The 15,043-nt window shown below is 46.9% G+C and overlaps 1 protein-coding gene across 4 annotated transcripts in view; it reads left to right on the plus strand.

Annotated features, from left to right (window-relative positions):
- Positions 1 to 15,043, plus strand: part of COL26A1 (collagen type XXVI alpha 1 chain) — a 191,930-nt gene that overhangs the window by 142,388 nt on the left and 34,499 nt on the right. For all 4 annotated transcript variants that reach the window (XM_080365411.1, XM_080365412.1, XM_080365414.1 and 1 more), the window contains one exon: positions 4,880 to 4,941. In XM_080365411.1, coding sequence (XP_080221537.1) covers positions 4,880 to 4,941 — 62 coding nt within the window. The remainder of the gene's footprint in view (positions 1 to 4,879; positions 4,942 to 15,043) is intronic.

The raw sequence follows: 15,043 nt of genomic DNA on the forward strand, positions 1-15,043 counted from the left end.
AAATTATTTTTCAAACTGGATCGACTCAAGTTGTGTGTTCTCAGTTTGTAAGACAGCGCACCCCAAACCGTGATGGTGTGGTGCCTGAGACCCGCTGTGAGCAGTCCTGACGGTGCAGTTGCTGGTGCAGGATTAAAGCTGTTGCATTGTGTTCCGTGGAGCTGCTGTTGCGTTCCCAGTGCTCTAAACCTGGGCTGATGGCACGGCCTTGGGGCAGCTCTGGTATTGCTCCCCTTACCCTGGGGATAACAGTTTGTCCTCTTTGTGCTTGTCCCTTTCCGAAAAGCGCAGTGAGAGTGGTGGCCTTTATTAGATGGAGAGAGAAGAGCTGCCAGGCAGGCTGTGTCACAGAAATCAAATATACTAATTTACTGCGCTGTGTACATGTAACACTTGGTCCTTTTTCATCCCCTGACCTTGGGTCCTTTACAGATGAAACATTATGCTAACAATGGATGAAAGGCAAGTGAGACTCGGAGGAGGAAAGTGCGTTGTTTAGAGTCCCAAGCAGGTTGAAGCATGAGCTGAAAATGCGATTCTTATGTCCCCCAGCCTGACTCTGTGCTACGCCCCATTGCATTGCAAGGTTGAAGTTTCTTGTAATGGCAAAATATGGTCTTGAAAAACCTGGCTGCAAAGATTTTATTTGTTTAAACAAAGGCTTTGTGATTCCAGAATTCTCTCCCCTTTCATATGCTATAAACCACCTCCTCCACCTCCCCTCTGAAATATGAATTTTGGAGTAATCCATCAAGAAAAAGAGAGACAGAGCCTTGATCCCTTGACTTCAGTTGAGCTGTGCAATTTATATCTACTGAGCATCTGGCTGTAGGGAAACCAAAAGCCCTTTTAATATTCTGCAGAGACTCTGGGTATACAAACGAGCGTGGGCTGTCGGAGCTGAGAAATGGGGCAGAGATGCCAAGAGGTTTCTCTGCCATTTTGCACAAAACTCTGACCTGTGGCCCTGTGGTGAAAGTTGACCTGTTTATTATTTTTCCCTCCCCTCAGTGCCACTGTGCTGAAATCATTAGAGCCCCCTTGGTATAAAGACATTATCATGCCTTTCTTGTTATCTCGATTGGAATGAAGAGTTTGAAGACTTGTGGGGCTTTCAGCCTTGAGCAGCTGAAATGTGCAAATATTTAATCATGAAATTATGCGAACACTGCTTGAGGCCAGCAAAGCAGGAATGCCAAGTTCACAAGGCACCTGAAGTCAGTCGTTCACTGCTGTAAGTTGCTTGTTGTAGGAGTGTATCCAGAGTGGAAGCCACAGGCTTGGAGCCTGATGCCTGTTTGCAAAACTGCAGCGCTGGCTCAGCCTTTGGTCAAAGATGGGTCAGATGGAGCCACCTTTGGGTCAGGGTTAAGTGGGTCACTGCTGGCACAGACTACGTGACTTCTTCTGTGCCAACATGTGGAGTCTGCCACATCTTTGATATGTTAGACTTTTCTTTCCCTCCAGTTGCATTGCTTTAACCATGTGGGAAGGGAGAGGTGTGCTAGGACAGTAACAGCGAGACATCGTGGAGACAGACTGGGTGCCATGTGATATGCTGGTAGAGTCTCGTGTTCATTATCTCAATTATTTATCCTCCCTGCTGGAATATTTCTAAAACAAATCCTACCATGTGTTTTGAGGTTGGACTTCATAGAGTGAAATCACAACTCCTTTCTCGGAGTTTAGCTGGAAAAATACAAATCTGCCAACTAGAAATATGAGGGAAGTAAACTGTGGTTCTGTGTAGCAACAAGTGATGGATTTCTGCAGATATGGAAAGCGTCTGCTCTGGAGTTCCAGGTCAGAGAGTATGTGTATTTGCCCCAGTGTTATATTAGTTGCATGTGAAATAATGAAGTGAGATTCTCAAGCTCGTTTTAGTAAAGCAGACTGCTTTCCCCCGATCAGAAAATTCAGCTTCACAGTCCCAGGCCTTGGAACCACCAGCCATCAGGATTAGACACTAAATACTTCAATGCATAGTAGTCAAGCAAGATATTTATTGGCTTGATGTGTCACCACTGCTCTCAGGCTTTCTGCAAGGACAGATAACAACCCTAGAACCTGAAGCAGCCTGGTCCCTGGTGTGTTGTGAGCGACCTTTGAAGGTAGTTTCTGTAACTGCATTTACTGAGCATTTATCTCTGTGTCTGAAAGATTGTCCGTCTGTTGGTTAGCTAAATAAATGTCACTAGGATGTGCTGGCAGGACAGCTCGCCTTAGTAAGAAGATCTCTTGCATAAGGATGTCCACTTTGGGGATAAGTTAAATGTCTTTTGGGTCCAGGCTAAGTACCTTGGGTGTGGATTTGAATTTCCAGGCATTTCATGAAGGAAAGGATCAGAGTTTAGACCCAACTTGAGCTTAAGTAGTTCTTTTTTTGACCTGGGTTGTGTTTTCATATGTTTCAAAAGGCATCACTGGCATGAAAACAGTATTAGTACACGTCTCACCATGCAGTGGCACTGCTGCTTCCCCCCACCCACCCCCCTTCTGTTATTTTGTTCATGTAAACGTAACCTTTGGTGCTGCGAGCACACCCAAAAGGGCTCTTTGAGACAGTCTTCAAGAGCAGGGAGGGCTGCTGGGTCAGTGCTGTTCCTACACTCTCTCTGGCAGAGACAGAGTTATCCACCCCCCGGAGCTGGTTGATTCACCCTTGTGCAGAGGGGTAGTACAAGCCCTTTTTTATGAGCTGAGCTCTCCAAAGAGGGCTTAAATGATCAATCCATCTCAAGTTATGCACAGAGATGGTTTTCAGACAGTTCAAGTCAGTCTCTCTAAACCTATGGGAGTTATTAATATGTGCAAGCCAGCAGAAGGGAGAATAGGACTCCATATTTTATTTGCTCTGTAACACATCTGGTACGCCTTTTGGCTCTTGGGAGCACTGGATTTATTCAGCCTTATCTTGCTCTGAGGATGAGCAAGATCAAAAGCATGAAGCCGGTTACATGCAGAATGTAATTCCCTGTTTTACACACCGCAAGCAGATCCAGACCAAACAAGCCTCACCCATTTCCTTCCCTGTGGGACAATGCACTTACGGCACTTGCGCACTCATCGGCCAATTCAAGCCAAAAAAATATTTTCCAAGATCTATTGCAGAGAATAAAAATAAACAAATGTTATTTCCTGTTGGGTAAAGGAATGTACATGTCAGTGTTAACCTGTAAGAGAATCCCTCAATCTAAGTGTTCCTGAACCACCAGGTGCTTTGTCTGCAAAATGTTGGGTAGCAGGAGGTGGAAGCTCTATGTCTAGCGCCTTTGGGAAGCTATGTGGTTCCTCACGGAGGGCCAGTGAGAGGATTTCTGTGGAAGGGTTATGCAGTGGGTGATTGGTTGCCATTAGTACTCAAGCAATCTTCTTAGACCGTAAATCACTAACGTGGAACAGCCAAGCTCCCTGGCCTCCCGAGCCATGCGCTAAAATCTCTGCGTGGCTGGGAGCCATGAGTACATACCATGTGCCTCGTAAAACTGCAAAGTGTTTGTGGGTGAAGATTGGAGAGATTCCTTGGGGCTCCTTGTGCAGAAGGGGACAAAGCTTGTTAGGGGAGACAACTGAGTCCTGGGTGCTGGGGTGGTGTTCAGTCAGGCCAAAAGCCACATTCACCCATTCCTTGCCATAGATAGGCACTGGGTTTACTCAACATCCCCTGCCTCAGTGCAACCTCAGTCTGAGCTGCACCTCTAGTGGTCTGTTAAGGGGCTCAAGAATTGCAGGTCAACCTCCCCAGCCCTGTGGAAATACCAAGATCAAATACTTTTTACATGGCCAGTGAAAACTGGCTGTAGCTCTTGAGGAGCCCAGAAATGTGTATAGAGATGTCTCCTCTGTGGGACATGAGATAGCAGTGATTCATCACCTGAATATGGATGGTTTATTCTCTGAAATGTTCCATGCTGCTAGTCATTTTCCCTTTTTAACACAGTTGCAACTGAAGTCATGATAGGTGAGAGGTGCAGCCTAGAAAGCTTTTCTGACAGCTGGGAAGGGGCAGGTCAGTGCTGCTGCAAGGTGCTGGGGAAGTGTCTTGTTGATTAAACCTCTGCTCAGGGCTTTGTTCTCCTTCACTTTAAAAAAACAGAGGCAAAGCAGCAAGCCTTCTGTTTAAATAAGTGATGTACTTTGTATCAAGCAATCACTTTAAGCTGCACCCAGAGCCCATTATGTTAACGTTTGTTCCTGCTAAAGGCATCCTGTCAAGACCCCTTTGGTGGTTGCTGCTGATCTGTTGCTTCTGTGCAGCAAAGTGAGATGGAAAACACTTCATGCTGTGGCTCCAGTCTGCATCATCCCTGGGCTCTGTCTTGGATTTTCTTGCTGCCGCTGAGACAAATGATTTGTTGTAGGAGTGATAACAGGGCCTGGGAGCCCAGGGATGGAGCAGGACACCACAGAGATGGGCATTCTGTATATTCATTGCTTTCCTCAGTATTTGACCAGGACACAGTGTAGGAGAGGGTACGGCACAGAGCTAAATGGGGCAGTGGCTGTGCAGCCTGATGTCCTGTGAGGTGGGAGCATGTGCCACACCATCTTGCACCAGTGGCAGAACAAGTGTCTCTGCTGGTGACAACAGGTCATGCTGCTTGGCACCATGAAAAGTCTTAAAACTAGTTTTTTCTTTATCTGCCTTCTACCTATTGGGAGCTTGGTTTCATGCTCTGCGCCATTAAACATCCCCAAACAAGGTTCAAGTAGTGTGGTTGTGGCTGTTCACCTGTGCAACGGGTTTGAATACTTATATTCCCTCCGTAACTGATCTCAAATTAGTTTTCTGTGTGCCTTGGATCAAAAATGGATCAGGGTCTGGATGAAAATGCAAAGTATGTAGAAATTTTACATCATTTTGTTTTGTTCTTTCTAGAATGCATGAACTGCACGAGACTAGCAGATATGACCGAGAGGCTAAACACGTTGGAGGCCAAGGTAAGGACCTGCCTTTATTCTTCCATTTGGCCAAAATTTCCAAGAACTGCCAGTGGACAAGATACTGGGTTGGCAGCCCTGGGGCGATCAGGTGCCTGTCCTTCCATCCGCAGCAAGGAGCACGCTGTGGCAGTGGCTCTGCCCCAGGAAATGAGGGCAGCGCTGCTGTGCGTGCAGGCATTGCTCATGCCTAGCCTCGCTTGCAGCTGCATCACTGCCTCCCTTCTGCTCTCTGCTGCTCAGCTCAGCTCCTCCTAAAGGGCACTCAGACCTGAGAAATAACATGCTGTGTGTTACCATCGTGCTCGTCACTGCGTTCGCTTGTTAGGAGCCTGCCCTCATACCACGGCTGCCTTGTCACCGGCTGGCCGGCTCTCGTGGTGGGCTCGCTGGCCACCATGCTGGTGCGTTCGGGCCACACTTGCCACTGTCACAAGTGTGTAGCTGTTAATGAACAACAAATCACTCGTTGCTGTCAGCTGGAGCACGTTGGCTCAGGTTTTGCTTCACAAACAGAGGGCAGGCAGAGCTCTATGAGAAATCTCTTACCTTCAGCTGGCTGAGGATGTGGGGGTGTAAAGCAGTGATTCCCCTGGCTCACAAAAGAAACAGACTGATTCTGGTCTCTCTTGCTAAAAATGCCTTGTAGAAACCTTACCAACATAGAGGGCAAAACAGAGGAGTAATTACATAGATTGTTCTAAAAACAGCTGTTCATTAACCTGCTTTTCAAGTGCTATCCAGTCCTACTTTTTTATCCCCTTTTGGAAAGATGGGCAGCTTTCATGCACGGTTTAGTGGAGACAAACGTTGAGGACAGACCTTCACGTTGTGTGTGCGTGTGAGTTCTGCAAATTGTTTTAGTTTCTACCTACTGGGATTCAGATAAATTGTTCCAGTCTAGCAACAAAGCAGCTGAGTCAGTCCTTCCCCTTTGATCTGTGGTCCCTCCTGTGACAGCCCACTCCTGGCTGTTAGATGCAGTGCTTTGGTCTCTTTAAGGCATGTGTTGCTGTTATTATTCATTAACTGATGGTTATCAATGCCATAAAAGAATTTGGGGAGAAACCTTTGTGGAAGGGGGTGGTCGATGTGTGGTGGTTTTGAAGCCAGTGCATGATACTATGGTAATTTGGGAATTGTCTGTGCTGAAGTGGAGTGAGCAATGTTGTCTGGAACTTCCTCAAAGCCTTTACAGTTCTATTTCACTACAGGAAAATGAAGGGGTGGGGGGTAGGGATGAAATTTTGGGGAGCAGAATTGTTCAAGTGGAAACAACTGTTGTAGTGCAAAGGACAAAGATGAGCGGGATCGTTTTTCCGAGCACAGGACCTGGCAGGTGGGTGTTCTTTGGCAGCGAGAAGCTGTAGGCGTTTGGAGAGGAGAGCAGGGCTGGTGACTGACCTCTGGGTTTGCAGTCCCAAATCCAAATAAGACATGGGACCAGCCTCCAAGAGATGTAAATCGGCTCTTCTGTGCTCAGCCTGTAGCCAGCTATACCTTCTTTCACTTCCCAGGATTTTCTATATCTGGCTCCCTGGAAAACCAAAGATGTCCTGACACCAGAGCACCCATGCTGCTGCCCTGTGCTGCTCCGCACTTGTTGGGGAACGAAGCGTAAGAGGCTAATGGCAACCTCAGCCGGGGCTCTGGCAGGGCTTCGTGGAGGAGGAAGGAGGTCCTGCATGCCCAGAGTCTTAGCCCAAGAGTGAAACTGCACCCAGGCCAGGGGGGTTGGCTTACAGATATGAAGCTGGTCTAAATTGGGTGACATTCCCATCACCTGAAAGCAAACTGCTTTCTGGCGTTGGCACCAGCTGCCCGCAGTGTTTGGGAAGTGCTGCCTGCTTGCCTCCTTTGCAGGAGCGCTAGCGAAGACAGAAGCACGTTGTCTCCTGCTCTAACCTAGGACACTTGTGCAGCAGCTGGCATTTGTCTCCTGACTGGCAAACCTGATGTGCGGGCCATAGGAAATGCTTCCTGTGTTGGTAGCTGTCTGGCTGCGACTTGGTCTGTGTCCAGGAGGGAGCACTGGAGCATCATCAACAAACAAACGTCATGCTGATGGCTGAAGACTTCGTAGTCTTGCAGATCTGCTGACATGAGGACAGTGAGGCAGATGCCTGCTAAGTTCTGTGCCAAGCTGTAGCCAGCCAGACCCTGGAGATGACCACTGAAGGATCTTGGTACTGCCTTGGTCCCAGCCACAGCCAAGACCAGCCACCTTCTCTGTGCTGGCTTGATTGGCACTCAGGGTAGCTTGATTCTCGCTGGCTCATGATCTTGTCGTGCATTGTGGCTCTGGTTTAGTGCAGGGAGGCAATTTGTTTTGTGGCTGTGGTGGGTTTCCTTCTGACCTTCCTATACTCCCACAGAGACCCAAGTTGGGAGCAAAGCTCATTGAAGGGTTTGCTTTTACGGAATGAAACTAATTATTTCTTTCTATTGTGAAGTACTAAAGACCGTGTCTCTACAAGGGTGCCTTCTGCAGCACAGCCCAGCAAGGTCATTATCAATCTTTTGGCTTCCACTTTGTTTGAAAAGCTGTGGGTGCTGTGCAAAAATTGACTGTAGCAATTAAGTGGAGAGTGAAGCAACATTACACTAATGCTGGTACTGTACGCAAGAGAAATATGCTGATTCACCCTTTTTTCAAGGTTAATTTAAGTTCAGTTTGATCTATGTAGCAATGTCATGACCTCAGTCATTGTTATTCAGTAATAGCTAGCACCATTATAAAGGTGCTTGCATTTGTTCAGTATTGTTCACATTCCTGCTCTGGATTTTGGAGAAAGATTCCTGATCTGCTGGTTGATCTGGATGCAGAGTTGTCTCTCAGCACTCCAAACTGTTTTCTTGTAATGTCTCATTTCACCGCAACAGCCCGAAGCTGTTCAGAGGAAGACAGGAGTGATGGGATGGGCACACACATCCCTTGCTGGTGTGGGAGACTGATCCCCTGCTGGTTTTTGCTGTCTCGTTCTGCAAGGGCAGATGTGGACGTTCATCCTTCCTATCAGCAAAGATGGATTTTCTGCCACGGTCCTTCTCCTTCTGGAGACAGGTGAAGTGGAGGAGTTTTGCTGCTTTTGCTCTTTTGGATTTCAGCCCGGCATGACCCTGGTGAGCTCAGGGAATGGCAGTGGGTGAGATCAGCCGCCTCTGTAGCCAGTCAGCTGCTAACAGGGAAGGGCAGTGGCACCTGCTGTCAGGGCTTTGGGGCTCGGGAAGCCTGTGTAGACTTATTGTAAATACTGCAAGGCCCAAGGGTGAGAGCAAACGTATGGAAAGCTACCTCTGAAGGTGCTGTGGACCTGGGCAGACTGGTGCTGGGTGAGAAGTTTTGTTTTAATAGAGTAGGTTAGGGATGAATGAAAAACAATCTCTTCCTCACATCACTGCAATGGGGACGAGGAGCCAAGAGCCTTTCTTGGTGAGGTGTGAGGAAATGTAAAACGCAGGTTTGTTGTCCAGGGGCTGTGAAGGGCAAGTTAAAGAAACTTAAAACTCGGTTCTGGAGGAAGAGGCTTGTGAACCTGTGGTTTCTTCTTTCCACACTCCTCTTCTACAGGCTTTTATAGTTATTTCCCTCAAAAAATGGGGATATAACCAGAAATTGTGTCATCTTTTTGATTACAATGATGAGTTGGTTCATCCAGCTTGTAAGATCGACATCCAAATGAGGTAACGAAAGTAGCCCTCTGATTTTTTGTGATGTGAGAGCTGGATCAGAAAGCAAGAAGCAAGAGTAAACACAGAGCAAATGGAGTGAAAAATGATTCATGAGGGACCAGTGCTCATATATCCTTTGGGGAGGAGAGAGACCCCGAGACATGGCTGAACAGTGCAGCAGAACAAACTCTTTATGTGCCTTAGGCTTTCCTTGGTGCTGCTCTGGGTTGTCCTTGTGGCTGTAGGAGATGTCACGGTAGGTGGAAGCGGGTGGAACTAGGTTCCATCCTCACCTCCCCTGTTTCGAGTTACCTTGTCATCTCCCAGGACAGAGTTGGCCTGTTCCATTTGCTTGGTACCAAACCCATTTGGACATCAGAGATTTGACAGCTGGGTTGGTGTTGAGTTTGAAATCTACAGGCTGTGAGAATCTACATCAGGGAGGATGGTGTTGACCCTGGGGTCAGGGACACAGAAGTGTGCAGGCCAGAAGAAAATTACCGCCGCCCCCCTACACCCCCAAGCCCCCCAACATGCCAAACCTTACCTCTCACCCATAACACCTTACTTGACATCACTACAGGACCCTCCTGACCCTGCAGGGAGCCTCGCTGGTGGGAGCGCAGAATGAACCCCGCTTTTATTTCATAGGAGAGGTTTCTCCTTGACCAGCACAGCTGCTTGGTGGGAAGCCTGCACAGCCTTTCCTTGCTGGATTTCCTGAGCCTGATGCTGCCCTCCTGTGTCACGGTGCTAAGCCCAGACAAACTCCACCGAAGCTCCGGAGAGAGCAGCACCATGCCCACGGCCGGCAGTGCTAGCACAGAAGTAGGCAGCTGCATACAAATTTCTGCTCGTTTTGTTCAGCCGGTTTCTTTCAATAAACCCCACCACAGAGCTACAGGCAGGGTGCCGCTAATCCCAGCTTTTGGTGGGAGCTGGAGCGCAGCATTTGATCTGAGTTGATATAACCAGTCTTATCTCCTGACACAGCTTTTGAGAAGTTTGTGGCATTTCACTTCCAGCATTAATGCAGGGAGATAACGTTACACGTATCTAGTGTCTGATTGATACGTTGTGTGATTGATAAATGGCATGCATATTTTTTGCATGAGAACAGTCCTTGTAATGTGATTCCCCACGCGGAAGATTCTGAAAGTTTTTCAAGAAAACCTTTGTACTGTGCACTGAGTTCGATCGATACATTGCTATTTATATGAAATCACCTCGTTTATTTAGAACAGATTACCCCACAGCACCTTCACTGCCCTTTGTCTTTTAATTATGAAGCACCATTACTTGGAGTTTTAATGTAATCATTGTATGAAATATTTCTCTATCTTCCCAGCAGCTACATGAAATACTGGCAGCTGTCTGGGATGTTTTATGGGGTTTGTCTTTTCTTTCTCTGATAGACAATAAAACATTTTCCTACCTTAGTGGAGGAATATTTGGAAAACAGTAAACGTTTCAAGGTACAGTGACACGGCTGAGAGATTAGGAGGGAAACCCCAGCTGCTCGTCCTGTGAGGCTGCTGGTGGTCCTGTAGAGTGGACATTAGTGGTTGCTTGGTATTTCAAGGGCTTTCATGGATTTTCCATGTTGGGGATGTGACCGCCACTAGCAGTTATTTATTTTTTTTCTGTCCCGAGCAGGAAGGTGGCTTACCTAATCGCTAGGGTTTTCTAATGACCCTGCACAGAACCTGCACCTCCAGCTCCAGTAGCGCATTGAATTTAAGGAGTATTTGGGCTATTTCACAGGGAGCTGTGTAACAACCGGCTGGTTTCCAGTAGCAATAACAAAGTTAAGTCAATCCCTGTAAAATTTTTAATTTAATGCTGGGTTTCTGTATGTAAGTTAATGCAACATATGTCCCTAAGAATAAAATGCAGCTTCCTAACTGATTTTTACAAGGAAGAGACATGAAGCAGAACTAGGTGGGCAAACTGAATTTTGTGTCAGTGTTCGTATCTGAACTTTGCATCTATCTCACTGGCCTTTTTCTAATCAGCAATAATCATGATTATGATACTTGAGGCAGTTTGGGTACTGGCCTTTCTCTCGTTTGGGCATGCTTCTGTATTTCAGAATGACACTTACAATCCTTTGGTTCTCAAGTCTAGTAATTGCTGGATCTTATTTCTTATCACTTGTTGGACTGAAGGAGCAATTTGTCCCCTGAGACTGTTCCATGTGTTTGGCCAATGCTGTAAATCGTTTGCCAGAACCACAAAAAGGCTTCAAAGACGTCCTCCTCCGCCTTCCCCTCCCGCAAAGTCTTTTAGTTACAAGTTTTGCATTTTTAGTCAAATAGATTTAATATTTTCATAAAATAACTTTGAAAAAAATCTCTTTTCCTACAACACGCAAATGAATTTGCCAAGAAAATCCTGTGTCCACATTCGGAAATGCTTTTGGTGTGTTTAATACCTGGGAATAGTGATTACAGGCTTTGTTTTTTTAAGAGAAGTACTGTTGTGGATAAAATGTGGGTTTCAGCCAAGGGTATGTGTGAGTAGCCTAAGGGTTGTAAGGGCTCAGATCCTTTGGTAATAATCCTGCACCAAACATGCAAGCTTCCCCTTGCTTCTCCATCAGAAATTCTAGCGAAGCTTTGTAAGGCAAGTGCGATCATAAAAGAAAAATGACTTTGGATCCTTTTCTTCAGGTCGCACCAAGGCAAGCCAGGAAAAGATGGAGCCCCTTATCTTTTTTTGGTTGTGCTGCTCTCTTCTTGCAGCTTTTCCTTTAGAGCCCAGCGGAGGAGGAGAGCACACAGGGCACCTCAGCCTGTGTGAGCTAGCTGCTGTGACTCAGCCAGAGCTGAGGGCTCCTCACCAGGTGAGAAGCAGAGAGCTGAGAACAGATGTTACTTCGTCAACGCAGTTCAGCTCAGGCTGGCCTGGCTCCACATCCATAGGACTGCTACATCCCCAGCAGGTGACAAGCAATAAATCGGGCAGAGTGATGTAATTTTGAGGGTGGAAGGTTATAGCTCTGATGCTTTTTTATCAGGCGTTTTAAAGTAATGATGGGGAATCTGATTTCACTCCCAGTTCCTTCGTGTACTTCACTCTGCAACGGGCTCTTAGCACAGCATTGAAGGATTGCTGGATCCTTTCCACATCTATCTTCTTCCCCTGGCTCTAACAGACACTTTGGGGTGCCAGTGATGGCAGCTGCATGGGCTCACGGCAGCAGAGGGAAATGTCCAGTGTGCAGCAATATCTGAGAAGCTCCCCAGGGTGCCTCAGAGCGCAGTGACCCAGCAGGACCGCTGCCAGCCTTCCCTCGCTGCTGCTCTCAAGCAAAGCCTCGATGGTCTGATGATCTGCTGAACACTGCCTGCATTTCATCTACACGGGTAGGCTAGCCTCTGCTTTTGTGTCTTCTCTGCTCTGATTCCCCTCCAGAAGATACCTGCTGATGGAACAGTCACTTTTTGCATGCTCTTTTTTGGAAGCCCTGTAAAACGGTACAAAAAGCCAAATACATCCGCAGAAGGAGCGTGAACTGTGCTACCTGTGGGTTGGTTGAAGCCTTTGGTCCACATTTCTGTCTTCCATGCAATAGCTGGTGACATAAACCTTACCTTTTAGTCTACATTGCGTCACTACCATGACATCAGCTATTGCTTCCCCCATAATTTATCAATATAAAGAAAACTCCTCCATGTACTAATTAGCTTGTCCTCTTTGGCCAAAGCCTCTAACATGTAATAAGGATGAAGTCACCTAGGTTCTCTCTGGGTACCCAGTTCATCAGATTTTAGTGGACACTTATTGAATGTCTTTTGGCTTTTGAAACCAAGCAATTGCATCTGTGTTGGAGTCTTGCGTTCACAGGTTTCATATTGCTACAAGAGAGATACCATTCTCCATCAGATTTTGTAAAACTCCCTGTTTAGCTCTGGCCTGATGAAAGATTAAAAAACTCTTGCATTTTGCCAAATAATTTGTTATAAAGGAAGATATGTCCAACAAGTTATGCAATTACCATTATTAATCAGCTTGTGTCTTCACAAGATCAAGGGAATCTTATTTTACACTGGAATTTTTAGCTTATGAGCTGGATTCATGCAGTTTCTTTCCCTCCTCTTTAGAGAGGGATGGAGGGGAGTTGATTCCGCCAGTGCTTCAAGAGACCAAATATCCTGTTTATTAATTAATAATATCCATCTGGATGATGTCAGATGATTCCCCCTGCATTTCCATGGATTTTTATCCAAAGAAAAAGCATTCTGAGCCCTGTTGTATCAATTTTGAAATCTTTGGAAGCCCAGCTGTTCTTTCCTTGTTTCTAGCACCTACTAGTTGCGGGACATCAGGAATGCGAGTGGAGGACGGATGATGGGTGGAGGCCGTGTTTGTGAAATCTTCTTTTGATGTGTGGGAACAACCAAAATAGGGTTCTTGAAAGCCACTACAAGCCAAAAAAAGTCCTTTGACACTGAACATCTCAAGAAGATGAAAACCTTCCTCCCATTTCCATTGTCCCTGGCCTGAGGTTTTGATCTGACGCAAGAAATGTGGTATGTGTCTGAAGTTTAGAAAGTTTATGCTGGCAAATAGGAAAGGGGGAGGTGGGTTGAGTAAGCTGGGACTGAGCTTCAGGCACATAACACTAATGTCCCTGCTGAGGGCCCTGCACGTGAGCGGGCCCCGCAGCGAAGAGCCAGGCTTTGAGCCATGGGAGAAGAGCGAGCGCCAGATGCTGTACAGAGGTGAGCCCGGCGGCTCTGCGGGACTCGGAGGGCCTGGGGGTGAGTTTTGCAGTCAATAACCTCTGCCGCTGGCGCTGGCCTGCGAGCTCCTGGGCCAGTGCAGTGCATCATCGCTCCTGCGTTCCCTTCGCCTTCACACGCCATCTCCTACCTCGGGCCCGGCTCCCGCTGCAGTGTTGGCAGGAGACGTGGCCCCATTTCAGTTCTTTCCAGCTTTCTGACCCAGTTCAGCTGCATCTGAGAGGTGGGGTCTGGAAACCAGAGAGCAGCCCTCATGCCGCTGGGACCTCTGCTGCCAGAGGCTCCAGCTCAGCCTGTCCGTTTAGGCTCAGATTTGACTTTTTGCTTCCATCCGTGCAAAAAGACAAAAGCCCGAGTGTTTTGCTGAGTCGAGGCCATCTTTAATGCAGCGCAACCAGGGAGGAAAAGCCTTTGTGTCTTCTGCGGGGATCTGCCCTCCCTGCACCGCAGGCAGCAACCACAAGCACAGCCCTTCAGCTGGTTCTCTGTACCTGCTCTGCTTGGTTGGCTGAGTAACGTGACCCATGGCATCAAGACTTATTTCCTTTATATGATGGGATCAGGGTGTTTCCTGCCTCCATTCTTCACGGAGCCATAACTTCCTCATTGGAAGTGGTAACGGCAGCAGAGGTGGGCACTGCTTCCAATGAGTCTTTCCAATGAAAACCACACGTTCTTCTTCACTTGGTGTTATCCCTCTACCTCAACCTTATTGACTAGAAAATACCAAGACCTTAATACCAAGACTTTAATACATTGCACATTTTGCTAATTTGCTTTCTGGCTGTGAGCCTCTGTGGTATCATTTTCCAGCAGTTTACTCAGAGGGCTAGAAAATTTCTTTTTTTGTTTAATGAAAGTGGGAATTCTCCTCAAGTCCCTTGACTACAGTGATGGCAGCCTTAAGAAAAACAGAACGTGACAGAAAATAGATGAGTGGCTCCAGCGCTATTTCAATAATGTGTAAGGACCCCCGTTAGTGCTGTGTGCTGTGCTAGCTTGTGAGAGGACGCTCCTTGTTGAAAGAACTGTGTAGAGCTTGAGATTTTGAATGTGACTAAATCCCTCGTGCTTTTCCTTCTTTAGTTTGGCTCTGTGGATCTCACGGATGTGAGAGCTTCTTTCTGCTTTATTTCTTTTGGGCACCTCTTCAGTCCTAATCATAAAAACTAGAATTTCTCAGCAATTTCAAGCCTGGAGACTTCCTGACCTCTATCATTTTGTGCCCAGAGAAAATAAACTTGTAACTATGGTTTGAGCCTTAACGACTGCTAAGTATATATAGTCAATTTATAAAAGAGCACACTGGATTATTCTGTGCATGCCTTTAAATATTTTACAGCGTTTATCAGCAGAGCGCTCATTTAAAACATGTTGTTTTAATGAAAAGGATACCGTTGCCACTGTTTTGTGTTGATTATGTGGTAACACATTTTTATTATCACCCATAAAAATGATTTGGAGCTGTTCCACTCCAGATGCAACCTTCAGCAGAGCTGTGGTAGTGCTGCTCGCACCACCCGGGAGGGCCACGGACCCCTGCAGTTTGCTGGTCTCTGACCATTGCTGCTATTGAATTAATATAATCTCTTCCCCCAGCACTGCTGAGCTGTGGCAAAATGCTGTCCAAGACAGCCCTTGTCGGTCCTTTCTCACAGCAGGAGCATCCTGACGCTGCCCTG

Source organism: Falco punctatus, assembly GCF_963210335.1.
Source record: "Falco punctatus genome assembly, chromosome: 1".
Taxonomy (NCBI): domain Eukaryota; kingdom Metazoa; phylum Chordata; class Aves; order Falconiformes; family Falconidae; genus Falco; species Falco punctatus.